The sequence below is a fragment of the Plecotus auritus genome (assembly GCF_963455305.1).
Source record: "Plecotus auritus genome assembly, chromosome: 1".
NCBI classification, from domain to species: domain Eukaryota; kingdom Metazoa; phylum Chordata; class Mammalia; order Chiroptera; family Vespertilionidae; genus Plecotus; species Plecotus auritus.
Genome location: NC_137770.1, coordinates 170,121,076 through 170,138,694, shown reverse-complemented (window position 1 = coordinate 170,138,694; position 17,619 = coordinate 170,121,076). Strand labels below are relative to the sequence as shown.

At 43.7% G+C, this 17,619-nt stretch overlaps 1 protein-coding gene across 4 annotated transcripts in view; it reads right to left on the bottom strand.

The window, feature by feature from the left end:
- LEF1 (lymphoid enhancer binding factor 1) overlaps nt 1-16,503 on the bottom strand; it is a 120,152-nt gene extending 103,649 nt beyond the window's left edge. For 3 of the 4 annotated variants that reach the window (XM_080679249.1, XM_080679246.1, XM_080679248.1), the window contains exons 1-3: nt 15,136-15,428; nt 12,635-12,701; nt 11,028-11,161 (exon numbers count right to left, since the gene is read on the bottom strand). In XM_080679249.1, the coding sequence (XP_080535375.1) occupies nt 11,028-11,161; nt 12,635-12,701; nt 15,136-15,342 (408 nt within the window). In that variant the 5' untranslated portion in view covers nt 15,343-15,428. Of the gene's footprint in view, nt 1-11,027; nt 11,162-12,634; nt 12,702-15,135 lie in introns of all 4 variants that reach the window. The other variant, XM_080679247.1, reaches the window with a different exon arrangement.
- Nucleotides 16,504-17,619: the final 1,116 nt, after the last annotated feature.

Sequence of the window (17,619 nt, the reverse complement as noted above, 5' to 3'; positions counted from 1 at the left end):
ATCTGACTCCAACTGCAGTGCTCGCTGCAACGCCCATCACGTGTGGGGTGGTGTGTTACCACCCCTGCCGTTGGCCCAGTCTGATGCATCTGATCAATGATTAGGACGAAGGAGCCAACCACCCTCTCCTTCTCCCCTCCTCCGTAGCATGGCCAATAAGGTAGGAATTTCTGAGCTCTGGGCGGTGGCGGTGACTTTCTTCTCTCCCACTCCCTCATTCACTTCTCACAAGGGAGACATACCCATCTGTGGTGACTGAAGGAAGAAACTGGGCAAGGACAGACTGACTCCTGGTTTTCTCTTTTGGGGCTAGGTTGTTCTCATTTCCAAGGCACAGGTTTGTTCTCATTTCCCATTCCCTGGCAGGTAAACTGCTGCTTCTGCTGAAGGGGGGTGTGTTCAATTAAGGAAAGTCAAAGGAAATCCAAATTCATGTCATAGTTCAAGCCACAGACTCCAATTCAGGCTTTTATTAAGTAAGCTGACATTCTGCTCTCCATCTGTCCAGCATCTTGCCTGCTGCTGGACTTAGTCTTGACTGGAAGAAGGCATAAAAATCATCAGCCTCAAAACTTGAACATAATCAAGTACATACTTTTAAATACTGACTATAAGTAAACGAGTTTAAGGTTAACTTGCAATGCTGGGTTCACACAACTTAAAAAGGCGCATTGCCTTTGACTCTATATTCTACTTACAGCAATTTATTACAAAGAAATAAAATGAGTGCAAAAATTTACTTTAGTTAAAAAATAATGTACTTCAGTACAATGTTGCCCAACATAGAGGGAAAAGGTAATGTCATCTGAATATGGACCCAAAGACGATTAGGCAATCATTAAAAACGACATTATAGACGAGTGAAAACGATATCCACTGTGTCAGCGGTCGCCAACCTTTCAGACCTCACGGAACACCAGCGGTCTGTGGACCATTTGGCGACCGCTGCACTGTATTATATCAGTGGGGGGAAAGCAACTTACAAAATGGCATATTATGCTCTCATTGCATGAGTGTCTAACATGTATGGTGTATGTTTATGTATATTTCTACATATGCATAGGAATAACTCTAAGGCCACAAGCGAATTTTAAGAATGTTCACCTCTGACAGTGGGATCCAGGGAATTTAATATTCGTTATTCCTGTTGCTCATCTGAGTTTTCTATTTTTTTCTAGTGAACATATATCAATTTTTAATGAATTGTTTTTTTATTTTCATTAAATATAGTTAAGCATTAATGAAATTTCCAATAAAATCATCAACATAATAATTGCTTTCCTGTTTTACATTTTAATTATGATTCATTAGTAAGTGTTTTATGTTCTGGAAGGCAACTATGGTTATTTTTAAAGAAAATAAATAAGTTTTTAGACCTTAAGGAAAGGCACGGACTCTACAACTAAATTGAGGCAGGTTACTGCGCTCTCTGAGGATGGGCCCTTATCTTAATGTGGAGATGATCACATCCACCCACAGTTTCCAGTTAAGATGAAATTAAACAAAATAACCATGTAAACTGCCTAGCACAGTATCTGGCACAAGGTAGTAGTTTAAAAAAATTAAAAAGGTAATTGTTTTCCCTCTCAAAAACAAACTTCAGTTTCAATTTAAGATTTTAATGTATACATAAAAAATGAACAAAAAGACAATTCAAGCAACGTTTGGGAGACTTAATTCTTTTCCTAACCTTGCTAGCTAGCTAACTGGTTAACCCAACTATAGTAAACATATTTTTACTTCAGTCTTTTTTGGGTTTGTTTCTGACTTTAAAAAAAATATGTGTTAGGCCCTAACTGGTTTGGCTCAGTGGATAGAGCGTCAGCCTGCGGACTGAAGGGTCCAAGGTTCGATTCCGGTCAAGGGCATGTGCCTTGGTTGCGGGCACATCCCCAGTAGGAGGTGTGCAGAAGGCAGCTGATGGATGTTTCTCTCTCATCGATGTTTCTAACTCTCTATCCCTCTCCCTTCCTCTCTGTAAAAAAAATCAACAAAATATATTTTAAAAATATATATGTGTTAGGAGTCAAGACAAAGTCTAACACACCTGAGATAAGGTTACAGTACCTTTTCTCTTTACCCAAGTCATCTTAACTAGTGGACCAAGAGGATATGTGCGATCACCATTATTATAAGGTACTAGGGGGGCCCAGTGCACGAATTCGTGCACCTTGAAAGGAACTGTGGGCTGTGAGGCTGCAGTGGGCACAGGGGCGGATCTCAGCCCATCCTCCACGCCCCTGCCTGGCCCCTTCCACAGCCGCTCACGGGTCCCGTCTGCCAGCAGCCCCGCTCCTGCCTCTGCTCCCACGTGCTGATGGCCCCGCTCGCATCTGCTGATGGCGCAGAGCAATTGGGGCCAGTGCTGGTTGTGGGTGCAAGAAGCAGCTGCTGGCCCCAAGCACCCCTCAGGAGCAGGGGGAAGTGGAGAAGCCCTGTGGTGTGATCGGGGCCGGCAGCCGCTGCTCGCACCTGCTAAGGGCGCCGAGTGATTGGGGCCGGCGCCAGGTGCCAGCACCGGGTGCGAGCAGCAGCTCTGGTGCCGGCAGCAGGTGTGAGCGGGGCCAGCAGCAGGTGCCCAGGTGGGACCGCGGCGTGTAGGAGCAAGGAATTTTCAGTAACCACTAGAGGTTCACCCCGATGACAGTGACCAGCACCACACCTTGGTCTGACACCCCCGCTCGCATGCTCCACCATCTCACCGAGGCCAACACCAGCCATGTTCCACGCACGCCCCCTGGTGGTCAGTGAACATCATAGCGACCAGTTGTTCGGTTGTTCCACCATTCAGTCTATTTGCATATTAGGGTTTTATAGAGAGAGATAATATATAGTGTTTAAGATGGAAGTATTCTGTAACAAGAAAGCTGACACCATGTTTAAAGATATTTAACATTAATTGGGTTTCACTGAGAGAAAAAGAAGTCTTGAAAGGAAAGGAAGCTGGAATTTTCCATCAGGCTAGAAGAGCATTGATTTCTCTTTGCTGCCTGGCCAACATATCCCCTTGGACCTGATCCTTTTAGGTGCCAGGAAAGCTAGAAAGATTCCAGTTAAAAGAAAATTCAGAGGGAAAAAAATAACTTGCTACATTCATAATTATAGAGATCTCCTCTCTCTCTAATTTTTGCAGTGGGGAGAAGAACCCAGCTCCTAAAGGATTAAGGAGGGGGAAGTAGCCTAACCAAAAATATATTCTTACTCCCATCCAAGGAGTTAGGAGTTATCTGGCAATTTTCAAATATTAGAAAGATATACGATTAATAACAAGTATAAAATTTAGGAATCTGATCCCTCATGCTCCTCATTCCCTTACTAGAAGACTATGATGCTGAAAAGAAAAATCAGGTGATCTCCTAACAATTAGGAGGAAAAAACAGAACCCAAGAGAGGAAAGCCACCTTTGTAAGGGACGTGATGACAAGTCCCAAAACTTTTATTTATGCAAATACTTTTTAAAGGTTAATGTAGGGCCTTCACTCAGTGTTCAAATTCCAGGTCAGCAAGATGGCATAGCAAGAACCAAAAGTTTCCTCCCTTTCTCAGTTGCTTCCTGGGTACAGCCAAAACCTCTCCTGGCTGCAGAATTCCCAGCAGGTGGGAACCAGGGCACTGGAGAATACCACCTGAGACTCCAGCTTTGCTCCCTTAACTGGAAAACTGATTGCTTTTGCAGGCTTTATATGAATTTCACATCAACCATACAAGTAGACAAACCAGGTATTAATATGCCATTTTGTGAATAAGGAAACAAAGATGGAAAGAGGTTAAATATCTTCTCCAGGCTCTTGGGGAAGAGTAATAAACTTGGGACCAGGCTCAGCTTTCACCTAATAAAGACTCAACATTTTTGCTTCCCCACTGCAGAAGGATATAATCAATTTACAGCACACACTGGCCTAGGGAAGTCAGCACGGATGCTGCCACATGCATTTAGAAAGAACACAATACTTTTTTCTTACATATATATTTTATTGGTTTCAAATAGGAAGAGAGAAAAACATCAGTGATGAGAGAGAATCACTGATTGGCTGCCTCCTGCACGCCCCCTACTGGGGATCAAGCTTGCAACCTGGTCATGTACCCTGAGGAGGAATCAAACCGTGACCTCCTGGTTCACAGGTTGATGCGCAACCACTGAGCCAGACTGGTAGAGCACAAAGAATTTTTAACATCAGAGAACATCTCAAGTGTTACTGAAAAAACAAGTCCTTTCTATCTGGGAAGAATAAAAATGAAGTGAAAAGCATTAACCATATGATACTAAAATATAATTGAAGATGGTTTTCTCTTTATTCTATTTCCATCTCAAGCACCCTTCTGCAAAAAAGCATTTCTATCATCACCTCTTCTTCAGTAAGGTTTCTGGACCTAAGTAAGAGATAAGCACTTCTTATGATCAGTTCTCATAGGAGGGCCCACTCCCATTCTTCTTACACAAGCAGCAAGCTCAGAGGCTGGCAGCTTTCAACTCTTGGAAACTTAACATTCTGTGAGGAGCTGGAAGACACTGATTTAATGCTCTTTTCACTGATGCAACAAAATCAAAGAAAAAGGAAAATAATAAAATGCTAAGGATTATGTAGCAGACATGTTTGGATTTTGCTTTTCACATAGCATTTGGTTAGCTACAGAAAAATCTTTTGGAAATATCCCAAAAACCTACATGAAAATTTCTTTATTCAGCAAATCTACTGAAGTGCCTATTCTGTACTAGGCTGAATATAACTATCTCATAATTCATCATTAGTCTCAGATCAAGTGATCAGATAATCAACTATCATCAACAGTTGATAGTTTCATTGCAAAATAAAAATATAAGGACTTGCAAAAATATTTTAGTATGTCAGCTTTAAAGCTTTCTATAAAGCTTTAAATTTTTTGTTTTGGTAATTGTTTCACTGAGAAGCTGACAATAAAGAACATTAGAGCCACTCCTCTTTTTACATTATAGAGCCTTCCCTCCACCCAGCCCTCATTCAACCTTTCTCTATGTTGAGTAAAATAGCAATAGGCCCCTTTTTTAAAGTGAACATAACATTAACAATATATTACTTGTGGGCATAGCTAGAAACAACTGTTAATAATCAAATGTTTTTCAGAGTTGACTTGCCCCTCATTAGCTGCAAAAATAAGATACATTTCTAGACCTTCTGTGATGCTGCATCTCTGCCAGTTGTATTTCTCAGTCAGATGGGAGACAGGAGACAGGTAACCAAAACTCTTGTTGGCTCTGCAATGCCCTTCCAAATTTCCCACTACACAGGGGAGGCAGGTGAGGACCATTCCTCAGTGAGCTTTGTAAGTAGTCTATATATAGCAAGTAGATAACTGCAGCAGGTTTATAAGTTTAGATACAGTGGGTATTGTGTGCAAATATACTACTTTACAGAGACTATATTCCTCTGAACAGCCTCTGTTATTAGTCTATAAATAGCCCAGGGTAGATTAGCTACATTATCAAAATCTCTGGAGTTAGCAATCCCTGTTCACTGTTAGTGTTCAACTCCCAATCTCCCCCTTTGGTGCATTTCAAACCTTACCCCTCGGTCTTTGTTGTTGGTCTTTAGGTCACTTCCTGGCTTTATGCCTCTAAATCCTAGAGACTGAATCATTTATTTGCCTAAAATGACTTAAGAGCTTATAGCAGAGCCTACAGTTCCTAGACTGTAACTTCATAAGGTAACAATTAATATTAAAAAAGTGATCATGAATCTAAAACATATTTTTTAATTATTTAAATAAGATCCAATGGTTGCCTTTTTCAAATGAGTGAGGACCTGTCGGGACAGTACAAAGCAGTACTAAGTCTCTAGATGCCACAGTATTAGCTTTCCACAGGCTGTCTCAGTTTGGCCTAACCACTTAGGTAATAACTTTAAAGATGCAAGTGTTACATGAATATCCTCTTTTTCTAAACCTTATTCCCATGACAGCAGCACCTATGTAATGCTGAGCTCTACTCTGCCCAGAAATAAAACAGATGTGCTTTTCTGCTGGCCCACAGACACTGCTGGTATATTATGGCCTTAAATTCCAAGTTTACCTCGAAATCAAAGGGAAACCAGTTTTATAAAGTTCTAATCATATATCTAGAATATACACATGAGAAACAAAAGGAGTCAGAGAGGAATGGAATGATCCAATTGCTTTTATAAAATGCCAGTCACATAAACCAAAAACATTTCTGTCTAAAGAACTAACAGGATTAGTTTGAGAGAGAGAGAGAGAGAGAGATATACTCAAAAGCTGCAAATTTTTCTCAGTTGATATTATGGAAGAATACTTGTGAGGCTACAAGTTCAAGTCCAGACAGACCCATTTGGGAAGCTCTATCTCTGTCCTGTTAAATCACACAGGAGTCTTTGTCCACAAGAGAGACTGACTGGATGAAAATAATGGGGTTGATGAGAGCAAGTCCAGGGCCAGCTTGGGGGATGGGAGAGGGTTACTTCAAAGAGCAAGATTTTCTGTGGGTTGGCTCAATGGCCTTGTCTTAGTGAAACTGGGTTGTTCTCAATTTTTTATGAACAAGAAATATCTAGCATCATTTCAAAAAAACACATCTGCATTAGGTCCATACACTTGTACCAGTCATGCAAGAACACCAGCTCCTGAAGGGCCCTGCGGTATGGCTCCCTGGGCCACTGGAATAAGTAAGCTATTAGTCATAAGAGACCTAAGCTATCTGAAGGGGGGATGGCAACAGCGCCCATTTATTCTTATTGTGATCCTTTCCCAACTTTGTAGCAGTACAATTAAGAATGAATCCAACAGAAGAATCTGGGGGCTCTATGGAATTTTCCCATGATTTCTTCTGACATCCACATTCAGATCTGAGGTAGAACGTGCTTCCTAAAAGTTGACTTCTCCTGCGCTTGAGGTAAAGAGGAAAATTTATTACACTTAGCTTCAAAAAGTGTACAACTTAGATTAGAAAATTTAAAGTAATTTGTCAGTAAATCACACTAAGTAGCTCCTTGCACTAAAGTGAAAAGACACACTGCCTTAAAAATCTTGCTCAAAATACAAGCCATAGTCTCCTCTACCCTTGAATTAATTATTATTTCTGTTATTGTTTTCAAAGCTACATAGGAATGTGATGTACCGTGATTTAAGTGTAAGCTTACTGATAAGACATATTCACCTTAGTTCCTTAATTCCAGATGTCAGCAATGATAAAAAAAAAAAAAAAGAATCAAATTGTAGTTGTTTGTAAGCAAATACAAACATGGGAGGAGATAGGTATAATAGCTATAATTCTGTCCATCAGAAATCCAAATGTTGATTCCCTGAAAGGGAAAACCATACACTAGAACTCAAAGCCTAATGAAGTTGTTTGAAATAAGGAAAAAACAGAACCCCTGAAACATTTTAATAGCAATGTCTAATAATAGAAACAAGAAAGATGAAGTGCAAACATCTTCCTTTCCCACCTTAAAGTCTATCCTCAGGAAGATCACAAAGAAATACACATGCAGCCAGCAGCCAGCAGCCAGCAGCCAGCAGCCAGGCTGACCAGGTGCACTGTGGTTGGTAGAACCCAGCTGCAACATTTGTCGTTTCCTGCACTAAGCCGGCTGCTTTTCCCTCCCCTGAGCAGCTGAAGAGAAATGAGATGTTTCTCTTCAAAGGTGTTAAACATTTGGGCTGTGTGAGGGACAAATGGAAGCCTGACACCTAAGATGAATAACCACAGTGCTCTAGGGCCAATGGGAACTTTCACTGTGTTTAAAGCCAGCCAGGCTCGCTGCTCACACAGTATTCAGGCACATGAGCGCAGGGACCCCACAGAGGAGGAAACAAACTATTGTTTTTCTTTTAATATTAACCTTTACCATTTGCCGACAGGGATTTTCATAAATAAGACTCAGAGAAAGAATGGTTCTGGGGGATGCTTTTAATACACTCGCCAGGCAGGCTCTTTGCTAGGACATATTTAACAGGCTTCTGCATCCTCTCCCTCTCTACGAAGGCAGCCAAGGTTTACTGTGCTTCCAGAACTCACACTGACACCCAATGTGTTGTCAGTACAGGTACTTTCTCATTAGGTCCATTTTGTCTGAAGTAAGAATTCTTATTTAAAATTTTGTGAGACACCCATTTGTAAGCTTTGTGGTATAGACACACCTCTAAGAATTCCAGTTTTGGAAGGATATAATTAGCCCATGAAAATTTTCCTTCTGAAAAAAAAAAAAAAAAAAAAAAGCTGGATTGGAGAAGGTGGTTCTCCTGAGTAGATAACACTACACTCAGGTCATACGTAAAAGCTCTGCGATCATACACGGTGTCAGTGTTTGTGGAAAAAAGAGGAAAAGCATACAGAATTGTAAGGATGAGCTACCAGCAGAAATACATTTCAGTGTGTACATTTCTCCTCTGTGCGTGCCAGTGGCTCTAAAATGCCGTTCTCCGGATTACCTGCAGTTAGTGCAAATGGAAGATTCTGTGTGGGGAAAGGGGCAGTATGGGCCTCCCCCCACCCCCAGGTGTGTTTCCAGTCCTAACACCTGCAGGCCTAAAGTGCAGTAAACAAGCAGTTGTTTATAATGCAAATTCAAGTAACTGGGATGCCTCCAGGCTGCTCCCACCTTAAGCCCAAACACAAATGGTCACCCTGCTCCTCGACACCCCAGATAAAAACCTAGCACTGTGGATGTCAGTTACACAACGCTGGCTAGCTCGCTCTGCTAAGGACTGAGTTAGCAAGAAGGCAGAAGTGTGGTTAAGGGTGAAGGAGAGAGGCTGCCTTCCGGTTAAAGTGTTTTGGGTCTCAGACACGTTAAAAACAGCTGTTAGGTATTAAAAACCAAAGATTGCAACTCACTTCAGTTGAACCTTAAACAAAAAAAATTGGACATAGCCTTGTGGTTAAAACCGAAAAGCTTCTGGAACTGTGCAAACTGCAGAATATCTGCAAGAAAATGTGCCTAAAATAATATGTCCTAAAATGTAACAGAATAAAGCAAAGCAGCAGATAACAGGGTAAAGTAACTGCTTCCTGACCACACCCCTCTCTTCCACTCTACACCAACCAACATTTATTCTGGCTACAAATCTTTCCTAAACAATGAATGGCTGTTCAATTTACTGACCTCAAAATTTGAATACATACACTAACAATAAATACCGTCCATTTTCTATCAAAATTTCAAAATGATTAATATGGAGGGGGAGCAAAAGCTGGAGAGAAATGGTAAAGGCAGAAAATTCTGATTGAAAGAGGAAGAGAAGCTTAGTTTTCAATATTAGTAGGGATCATTTATAAATACCAATAGATTTTTTTCTTATATTGGCTTTAAAAATTATTTTGAAAGGAGAAGTAGCTAAACTATGGAACAAATCCCACAAATACTTATTAAGCATTAACTGTGCATAGCTGAAAAGTATAAGATTGTTTTGTTGGCTATTTTCTATTGTTTAACAAGTCAGAGACTGTAATCTAGATTTGTGAGAAAGATTATTTGCTGTTCTAAAAAGCCTTTCAACAGAAATCTTCAATTATTCCTTATCTAAGTCATATTCTCCACCCCTTCATAAAAACCAAACAAAACAAAATATCCCAACTATAAAAGAAATATCTGATATGTTTGTATGTTCAGTTCAACAAATATAAAGTCTCCTACAAATTTTAAAACTTAGAGAAGCATTTATTTGGCAGTGGTCTCTAAATATTAAACTGTATTTATTTTTACGCGTTCATTCACTTTTTAGGTAGGAGATTCATATTTACCACACAGGAATCTCTATCATTAAATATTTAAAAAGCCTTTTAAAATAAAATGTGAAATTGCTATTTCAGCCATCACAAGATCCCCAAGGTCACAATTTTAGCTGCGATATAAAAATTAGAAAAATCTTAATCCCTACTCGAAAGGTCAAGTATGTTTTTGAAATCTGTGGAAAAATAATGACAATAACTTCTAAATCACAGTGCCCACATAAAATAGTTCTGTTTCACATACCTATCATGTCAACAATTGAGTGCCGTGGATAATCAAAATAAACACTCATACTCTTGACTCTGAGTCATTCCTCTCTGCTATTTTGGTGAATCTTTTCGACCCCAGATTCTGCTCACTGAGGGATTAATGACAGTACTTTCCCCAAATGTCTGTGACTGATTTTTTTCACTTAGTGGAAGAACTGGGCTAATAAGGCAAAAATCATAGGTTCCTTTTCATGATCAAGATCTGACTCCGAGGGACAGGTAGACTGAAACTCTAATCCCCAAGGCCCAGGCATGCATGCTTTTCATACACTTTTAGGTGGGAGAGGGACAAGGAGAGGGAATGAAGGTAAATATATTGATGGAGCACTAAACATCAAACCCCAAGCCACAGGGCTAGTTCCCAGGGACCACAATCACCAGCACATCTCACATTCACACACTACACAAGTTACCCTTTTCATGCTCTCTTAATATAGAGATGAGGGAGGTTTCCCCTACTCAGCAACAGAGAAATACTGTCAAGTACAGATCTGGACTTCTTCATGGTGCTATACATTTGCAACAATGGACAGTAGAGTAAAAACAGCTTTTGCAACTCATTTTAAAAGAAACATTAGCTAATACAATAAAAGAGGACTCTGTTTTAGAAGCTAAAGATTTTGAATGTTCAGCTGCAATGAGCCGAAGTGTTCTGATTCTATGTAGCTTAAGGGCAATGTAGATACAGCATGTAGCTAACTGAAAGAGTAAATCAATTTTTTCTTCTCATCAGCACAGAAAAAATACTCATAATATTATAAGTTTGTTGACTTTCACTTGATTTCATGACAATTGGTAATCTGTTATTTATTAATCTTAACCAATAAAAAGCTAAAATTCCAAATACAAGACATCAAAATTAGCACTCTTTTAAGGCAGCCATTCCTCATAACAGGTCTTATTTAGCAATGACTGGTCATATATAATGAAAGCATCTCTAATGTGTTTTAAAAAAACACACAAAAAACATTTTTTTCCAGAATACAAATTAATGTGCTCTTCTGAAAATAATTTGTAACATCAGCATGTTACTCACTGTTCTCGGAATGGGTGGAGAGAGAGATCCATTGGACATGTATGGGTCATTATTCATATTTGGCATCATTATGTACCCGGAATAACTCGAGTAGGAGGGTCCCTTGTTGTAGAGGCCTCCGTCTGGATGCTTTCCTGAGAGAATCCAAAGAACAATTGATGATGCACTGGCTTCCTTTTTTATATAACACTGTCTTTTATCTGAAAAATCTACTAGCTCTATGACAAATGGGACCTTACATAAGAGTTGTTTACAAAATATTGTAACTGAATTATTATGCTCTATTTTAGATTGACAGTATTTATTCTCTTAAATGAAATTAGCAGTGAACCAGATGTTTTAAAAAACATGTGGTTCAATTTACTTCCACTACTGACGGGTGTTTTTACAAAAATAAGTGTTATCCATCTAACTTAATTTGTTCTAATACTAACAAACTGGACTAAGAAATAGAAACACACGAAAGAACACACACAAACCTAAAGCTGCAATATAAACATATTAGGCCATTTAGCCATCCACACACATATACATTTATACACTTAAAGTTATGGTCCATCTTATAGGCAAACTTGTAAATCCTACCTGTGCTTCAAGATTTCTAGAAAATTTCTAGGTTTTATGGAAGGAGAGAGTTGTAACTAGTATATGAACAACCCAAACTTATGAAGGATTAACTCCAGGAAACTTAATTTTATGTGCTATACTTACATCATTTTGCCAAAGTAATTTGCATGTGTTCAGTATATACATTTCTTTTCTTTAATCTGTGTAACTACTTTGTAGCTCAGAAGGAAGCCTGATATTATAGTTCTCTTCCCTTCTTCTCTGGGTTGACATATTATACATACAAACACTTCGTTCTGGTCAGGCCAATTGTAAATAATTAAAGGAGAACAGAAAAGCCGACTGTCCAACAAGTAAACCTTACAGATGCCTTGATTCTTTTAAAGTCACATGGAGTTCTCCTTAAATCTAAAAAATATATACAATTTTTAAGTTTTGAGCAAGAATCAGAAATGGGGAGGAAGCCTGACTATCATGTTTCATATGCATAGTTCCTAATTTTACAAATAAAAGTTTTATATTTTTACAAGTTAGATTCTGCTTCACTGAGCCATATTTAGTCCATGCATTCTCTGCCTGCCTTCTCACTGTAAATAGAAACAGCAATTTAACAAATGAAAATCCATTTGAAACTATTCATGTTCGGAAATAAATTGGTTTAGACTGTCACTATAACAATTCAGGGGGGGGGGGGGAATGCTAAAGGTCTAAGCCAATTACAACTTTAGGTAAAATGAAGAAAAGAAGCAAACTCATTATTTCCTCTTCCACAATGAATTTGGAAGCCAAATGAAATCCAAAGTGCCCTAACTCATTCAAAGGCAATTTTAAAATTCCACAAATATACATTAGAGATAAGCATTAAGTTTCCTGGGTTTTCTTTCCCATTTTGTTAAAATAGTGGGCATAGTCTTATCACATCTGATCCTGGGTTGTTGTTTTTTGTTGTTGTTTTTTAACTCAAAATAGCAAAACGTACCTACATTCACAAACTGCACTTGTTAAATGATAAAGTTGAAAGAAGTAGATTTAGGTCTTACCGTCATCCGGGTGTTCTCTGGCCTTGTCATGGTAGGATTCCTGCGAGGTTTGTGCTTGTCTGGCCACCTAACAGCATGAATCCCAAGCCCCAAAAGAAAGAAAAATCACCTTAGAGTTTGTGACAATACTGACCTAAGTGTGCGTCCACTGGTGCAACTCAATCACCTGTTGTATCCATCTAAGAGGTGGAGGCTAGGGTTGAGTATTGGGAAATCTTTTTCTTTTCAACGTGTATTTCTGAATCATTATTATCTACCGAGGACTACAAAGAGCATAAGTAATAAGAGGAAAAACAATAACAATGTAGTAAATGTGGGAAAGATCCACATGCTGTTCTGACTGATGTTTGCTAAAATGCATCAAGGCTGCTGGGATGCCTAATATGATAAGAGTGAGTTAATGGGGTTGATCGTTTTGATAGCTTCTTCAACCACTGTTCACTTCAAGCAGAGCTGATTAAAAGCTTGCTGAAATGTCACTTTACAACTGAAAATGACATTTTAAATAAAGGCAAGCCAACTTCTCACAGATGGGGGCTTAAGGCCATTGTCCCAAGCCAGTGCCAGCAGGAGCTCCACTCCATGTAACCTACCATGGCCGGCTGAGTGCAAGCTTACCAGAGAAAAGTGAACTACTCTGTGGTTAAAGAAAGGAAGATTTGAGAGTCGGGTTATAGACATCTAAAAGGGAGCCCAGCTAATATCAGTTCTGGTAACCACCATCCACCCAGGCTCAACCACGTGCAAATCAGTGGTATTACCCCCTTCACCATCTTCCTTGGGACTGCCCCATGCCCATTTACCACCAGACAAACACTGACAGAGCCCCAAAACCTGGATTCTGGGCTTCAAATGCAGCAGAAAAATGTGAAATGGTGGCAAATTTATTTATGGAAAAAGGAAGGACAGCAAAATGGGTAGGAAGAAAACAGAGCCTCTTCTACAATATGAGAGTTTAGCCTGAGTGTTTTAGGTGTTATTTGGTTCTTTGGACATGTATTCCCCCACCAATGACTTATTACCCCTCAATATACACACAGCCACAAACCATTTAAATGGGGTTGGGTGCACCCCAACTCCCTCCCTCCACCACGATGTCCCCTTCAAATTGGCATAATGGGATGAAAGACTCAGAGGATAAAGAATACCTTATATATTCTCCTTAGAACTCAGGCCCCCAGCCTTCAAAATGAGTACTCACCCCTGCCATTGGGATAAAGAAGGTAACTCTGAGGTGTTCTTAAACGCGTGTTTAAAACCCAAAATGCCCCCGCCCCCAAAACCACACGATTTCTTTTTGGGGGCAGAAGGATGCCATTTAAGGGAAAAGGGTATAACCTCCAAGTTTCTGTGGAGGGAAAAATCGTTGATGAAATCATCTGAGTGTCAGAACTTTTCTACCGGATTTCCTCCAAAGCGTTTCCCAGCTGTTGAACTAGGGTGGCCAGTGGAGTGTCGGGTGTCAGGGTCCATCCGCCCACCCCACCCCCCTGCTGAAGCTTTCGCGCGGCCTGAAATAGCCCTTCCGCGGGGTCCCTGCTCCGGGCTTTCTCCCGCAGGCACCCACGTGGCTCTATTTACTCTACTCGAGTTACCAGCAGCAATCGCCCGCCACTGGCCTGGAGATCTGATAAAGCGCTTTCCACCATCCCCTGAGTGGGTGCCCTGGCTTCCGCCGCATCTCCACTCTCACTCGCCTGTCTTCTGTGTAGATTTAAGGCCTGATCCGGGCCCAAACTAACCCCAAATATAAGCGTCTTGGATTTTTGTTTTTTTAAGTGATGGGGGTTGGAGAAAACCGGTGTTGCGGGAGGTACTGCAAGGGATGGCTCGGTTCAGCGCGCTGAGGGCTCGGGGCAACTGGCCCTGCGCTGGGCTCCCGAGGCCGCAGCGACCCAGCCCCGCACCGCCCCCGCCACCCGCCCGGGGGCTCCGCGCGAGCCCAACTAAGCTGCAGTTGGGCCGCCGCTCCCCCCCACCCACCCCCAGTCCCCAGTCCCCGGCCCACGCCCGCCTCCCCTTCCTCTCCGCCGGTGGCTCTGCTAGTCTCCACCTAAGCCTTTAGTGGTTAGCGCACTTGTGCAGAGATATCTACCGAGATAGGGGTGCACTTTGTTTTCCGTCCTACGAAGAATTCTGAGTTCAGACATCCTCGCTTTAAAGCATCGCACCCTCTCGATGCCAATGAAAAGTCCGAAGGCCAAAGGAACGTGCTCAAGGCCAACTTCTCCCGCAAACCAACGGTTTAGCCACCGAACCCCAACGGATCCACCTGGAATAAGTTTCCCTGCACAGACCTCCACCTCCCACCCGACACGCGCGCGCACGCACACATACACAAAGGAAGAAGGCTGACCGGGGGCTCACCCAGCCTCCAGCAAACACGAGGGACCAACGAGGGACCGTCTCCGGGGCTGCCGGCGCCTGCCCTGCCTCCCTCGCCCTCCGCTCTATCCCGGGACCCGCCACACCTCTAGGCGCTCAGGCGGCGGCCCACTGACCTCGTGTCCATTGCTGGCCGGGATGATTTCGGACTCATTAACCAAGGAGGACTTGATATCGGCTAAGTCGCCTTCCTCTTCGGGGTGACTGATCTCGGCGAAGATCTTCTCCTTCTGGGGATCGCCCTCGTCCTTGAAGGGGATCATCTCGTCCGTGGCGCAGAGTTCCGGGTCCCCCCCGCCGCCGGCCCCGGAGAGTTGGGGCATCCCGACCACTCTGTAATCTCCGCTCTGCTGGGGGAGCACCCGAGGCGACAGCAGGAAGAGAGGGGGTCAACGAAAGGGAGGGGGGACTGGAAGGATGAGTGAGGTAAGAGAGTGGGCGGAAGCGGGGCCAGCAAACACGGGGCCGGAGGCCCGCAGCCGGAGCAGCTGCGGCGGCGCCCGAGTCCCGCGGCCGCCCGCGCCTTCCCGCTCCGCCGAGACCGACGTCGGTGCACGCCGGAGGCCGATGAGCACCGGGCAGCGAGGGCCGCCGCCGCTGGCGCCTCTGGGGGCGGCGGCGCGCTCTAGGCTCCGCTGCCCGGGCGGCCACCCCACGCCCCCAGCTGACGCGCGCTGAGGACGCCGGTTCTGGAGGAGGCACGACTCTCCAAAGTGCGGAGCAGGGTCCGTCGGGCGCGTCTCCACGCAAACCTCTCCACTCTAGCTTCCCCGGATGCCGAATTGGGAGTTGGTTTTCCGAGAAAATAGGAGAGCTAGGCAAAAAGGCTCCGTTTGCCTCAGCGGAGAAGGTGCCAGGAGAATCAGAAAATAACGAAATGTCCACTTCCTGGAGGGTTAAAAAAGTAAAAATAAAGAGCCAGCCGGGTTGGAGATGTCCGCTTTAGAGCTTCTAATTTCCTTCTCTTTCGCTTGAATTTTCCTTCTCCAGGCGTGTTTAATCTGCTGGAGGAGCGGCGGGTGGGGGGGGGGGGGAGAAGGGGGAGGAGGAGGGGAAGGATAAGAGGAAAAGAAAGAAGTTTGCCAAGAATAAAGTTTGTGCGGCGAGTGCTGGGAGTCGGCAGTGGAGGGCACGGCGGGGTCTCGGAAAGTCACAGCAGGGTCCTCGAACCCAAATGCTTCTGCCCCAAACTGGAGCCGACACACATACGCAGAGCCCGACCCCTCTTTGTTCCCGGCTCGAATTTCTCAGCCTGGCTTGCTGGCGGTCTCGCTCGCCGCTCTCCACGCCTCCTCCGGGCAGCTCTGTCAAAGGAAGGAGCTGCACCCCTCGGGTTCTCCCGGCCAAGGGGAGGAGAACCCCCGAGCTTGACCGCGTGTGAGGCTTTGGCGCGTCCCGGCTCTTCGTCCCGAGTGCGTGCAGCCTGGGTTCCTCCTCCGCGCCCTGCCCCGCAGGTGAGCGGCTGCGCCTCCCCACCGCTTCTCCTCCTCCCGCGCCTCGCCGGCGCTGAAAAGCTACCCATTTGCGTCGCTTCTCCTCCCCCTCTTCCCCCGCCTCCAGCTCTCCTTGGCTGCCCGCTGGGCGGGAGGAGGGGGACCGCGAGTTGGAGGTGGTGATTGAGGACTTTTTTTTTTTTTTCCTTTTCCCAGAGCCTGTAGGACCAGTCCTAGTTTTGGGGTGTATGTGTGTGAGTGTGTGTGTGTGTGTGTGTGCGTGTGTGTGCGCGCGCGCGCTCCTGGAGGGAAGGATCAGGCAATTTGGCGAGGGAAGGAGGGACCGGGCGCTTCTTATAACCCACTGAGAGGCACGCTTTGCCCGCGTGAAATTGACAAGAAACTGCCCGAATGGTTTAACTTCATCATCTTAAGTATCTCTTCTCTCGTCTACCCCCCCTTCCTCTGCCAGTCTCACCCCCACCTCCTTTCCGCCTACCCGCTTCCCCCCCACCCCCCGCCGCACTGCAAGGGGAGGAAGATGAAAGTGAAGCCGCCGCAGCTGTGATCGACACCACATTGATAGATGCTCTGACCAAGCGGATGAGGCGGGAATCGGGGACAGAGGAGAAGGAAGATATAATAGACATTGCTCAACTAATAAGAGAGAATGGAAACAAGAAGGACAAGGAAGAGAGTTGTGGCTTTCCTAAATATAATGTCGAAGACTAGGAAGCACATACCGAGAATAATAGGACCAGGAAGAAAAAAACCGAAGAGGACCTGCATTATCGCTTTTTAAACAAGATCTCTTTCATTACAGCCTCACCATGGAATGCACCTAGAGAGTTACGCCAGATCTTTCATGGATTTTCGGAGATACACGCCACAATGTTGGGAACCTCTTGAGGAGGATGCAAAAACAACCCAAGGAGGAGGAAGAGAAGGCAAAGGGACCCAAGAGAGCGAGGCCAGTAGAGGGAGAGAGGATCTGGCAGTCTTTGGCACCTCGGACCCGCTGGCTCAAAGGGACCCTTGAAGGTGCAAATCTGAATCCAACCTCAAAAATTCCCCAGCCTCCACCCGTCTCTTTGATGCATTTTAGACAACGACAGGACTTAAGAAGATGTTTTGTGAACGTTATAGTATAAGCTAAGTTGAAGTTTA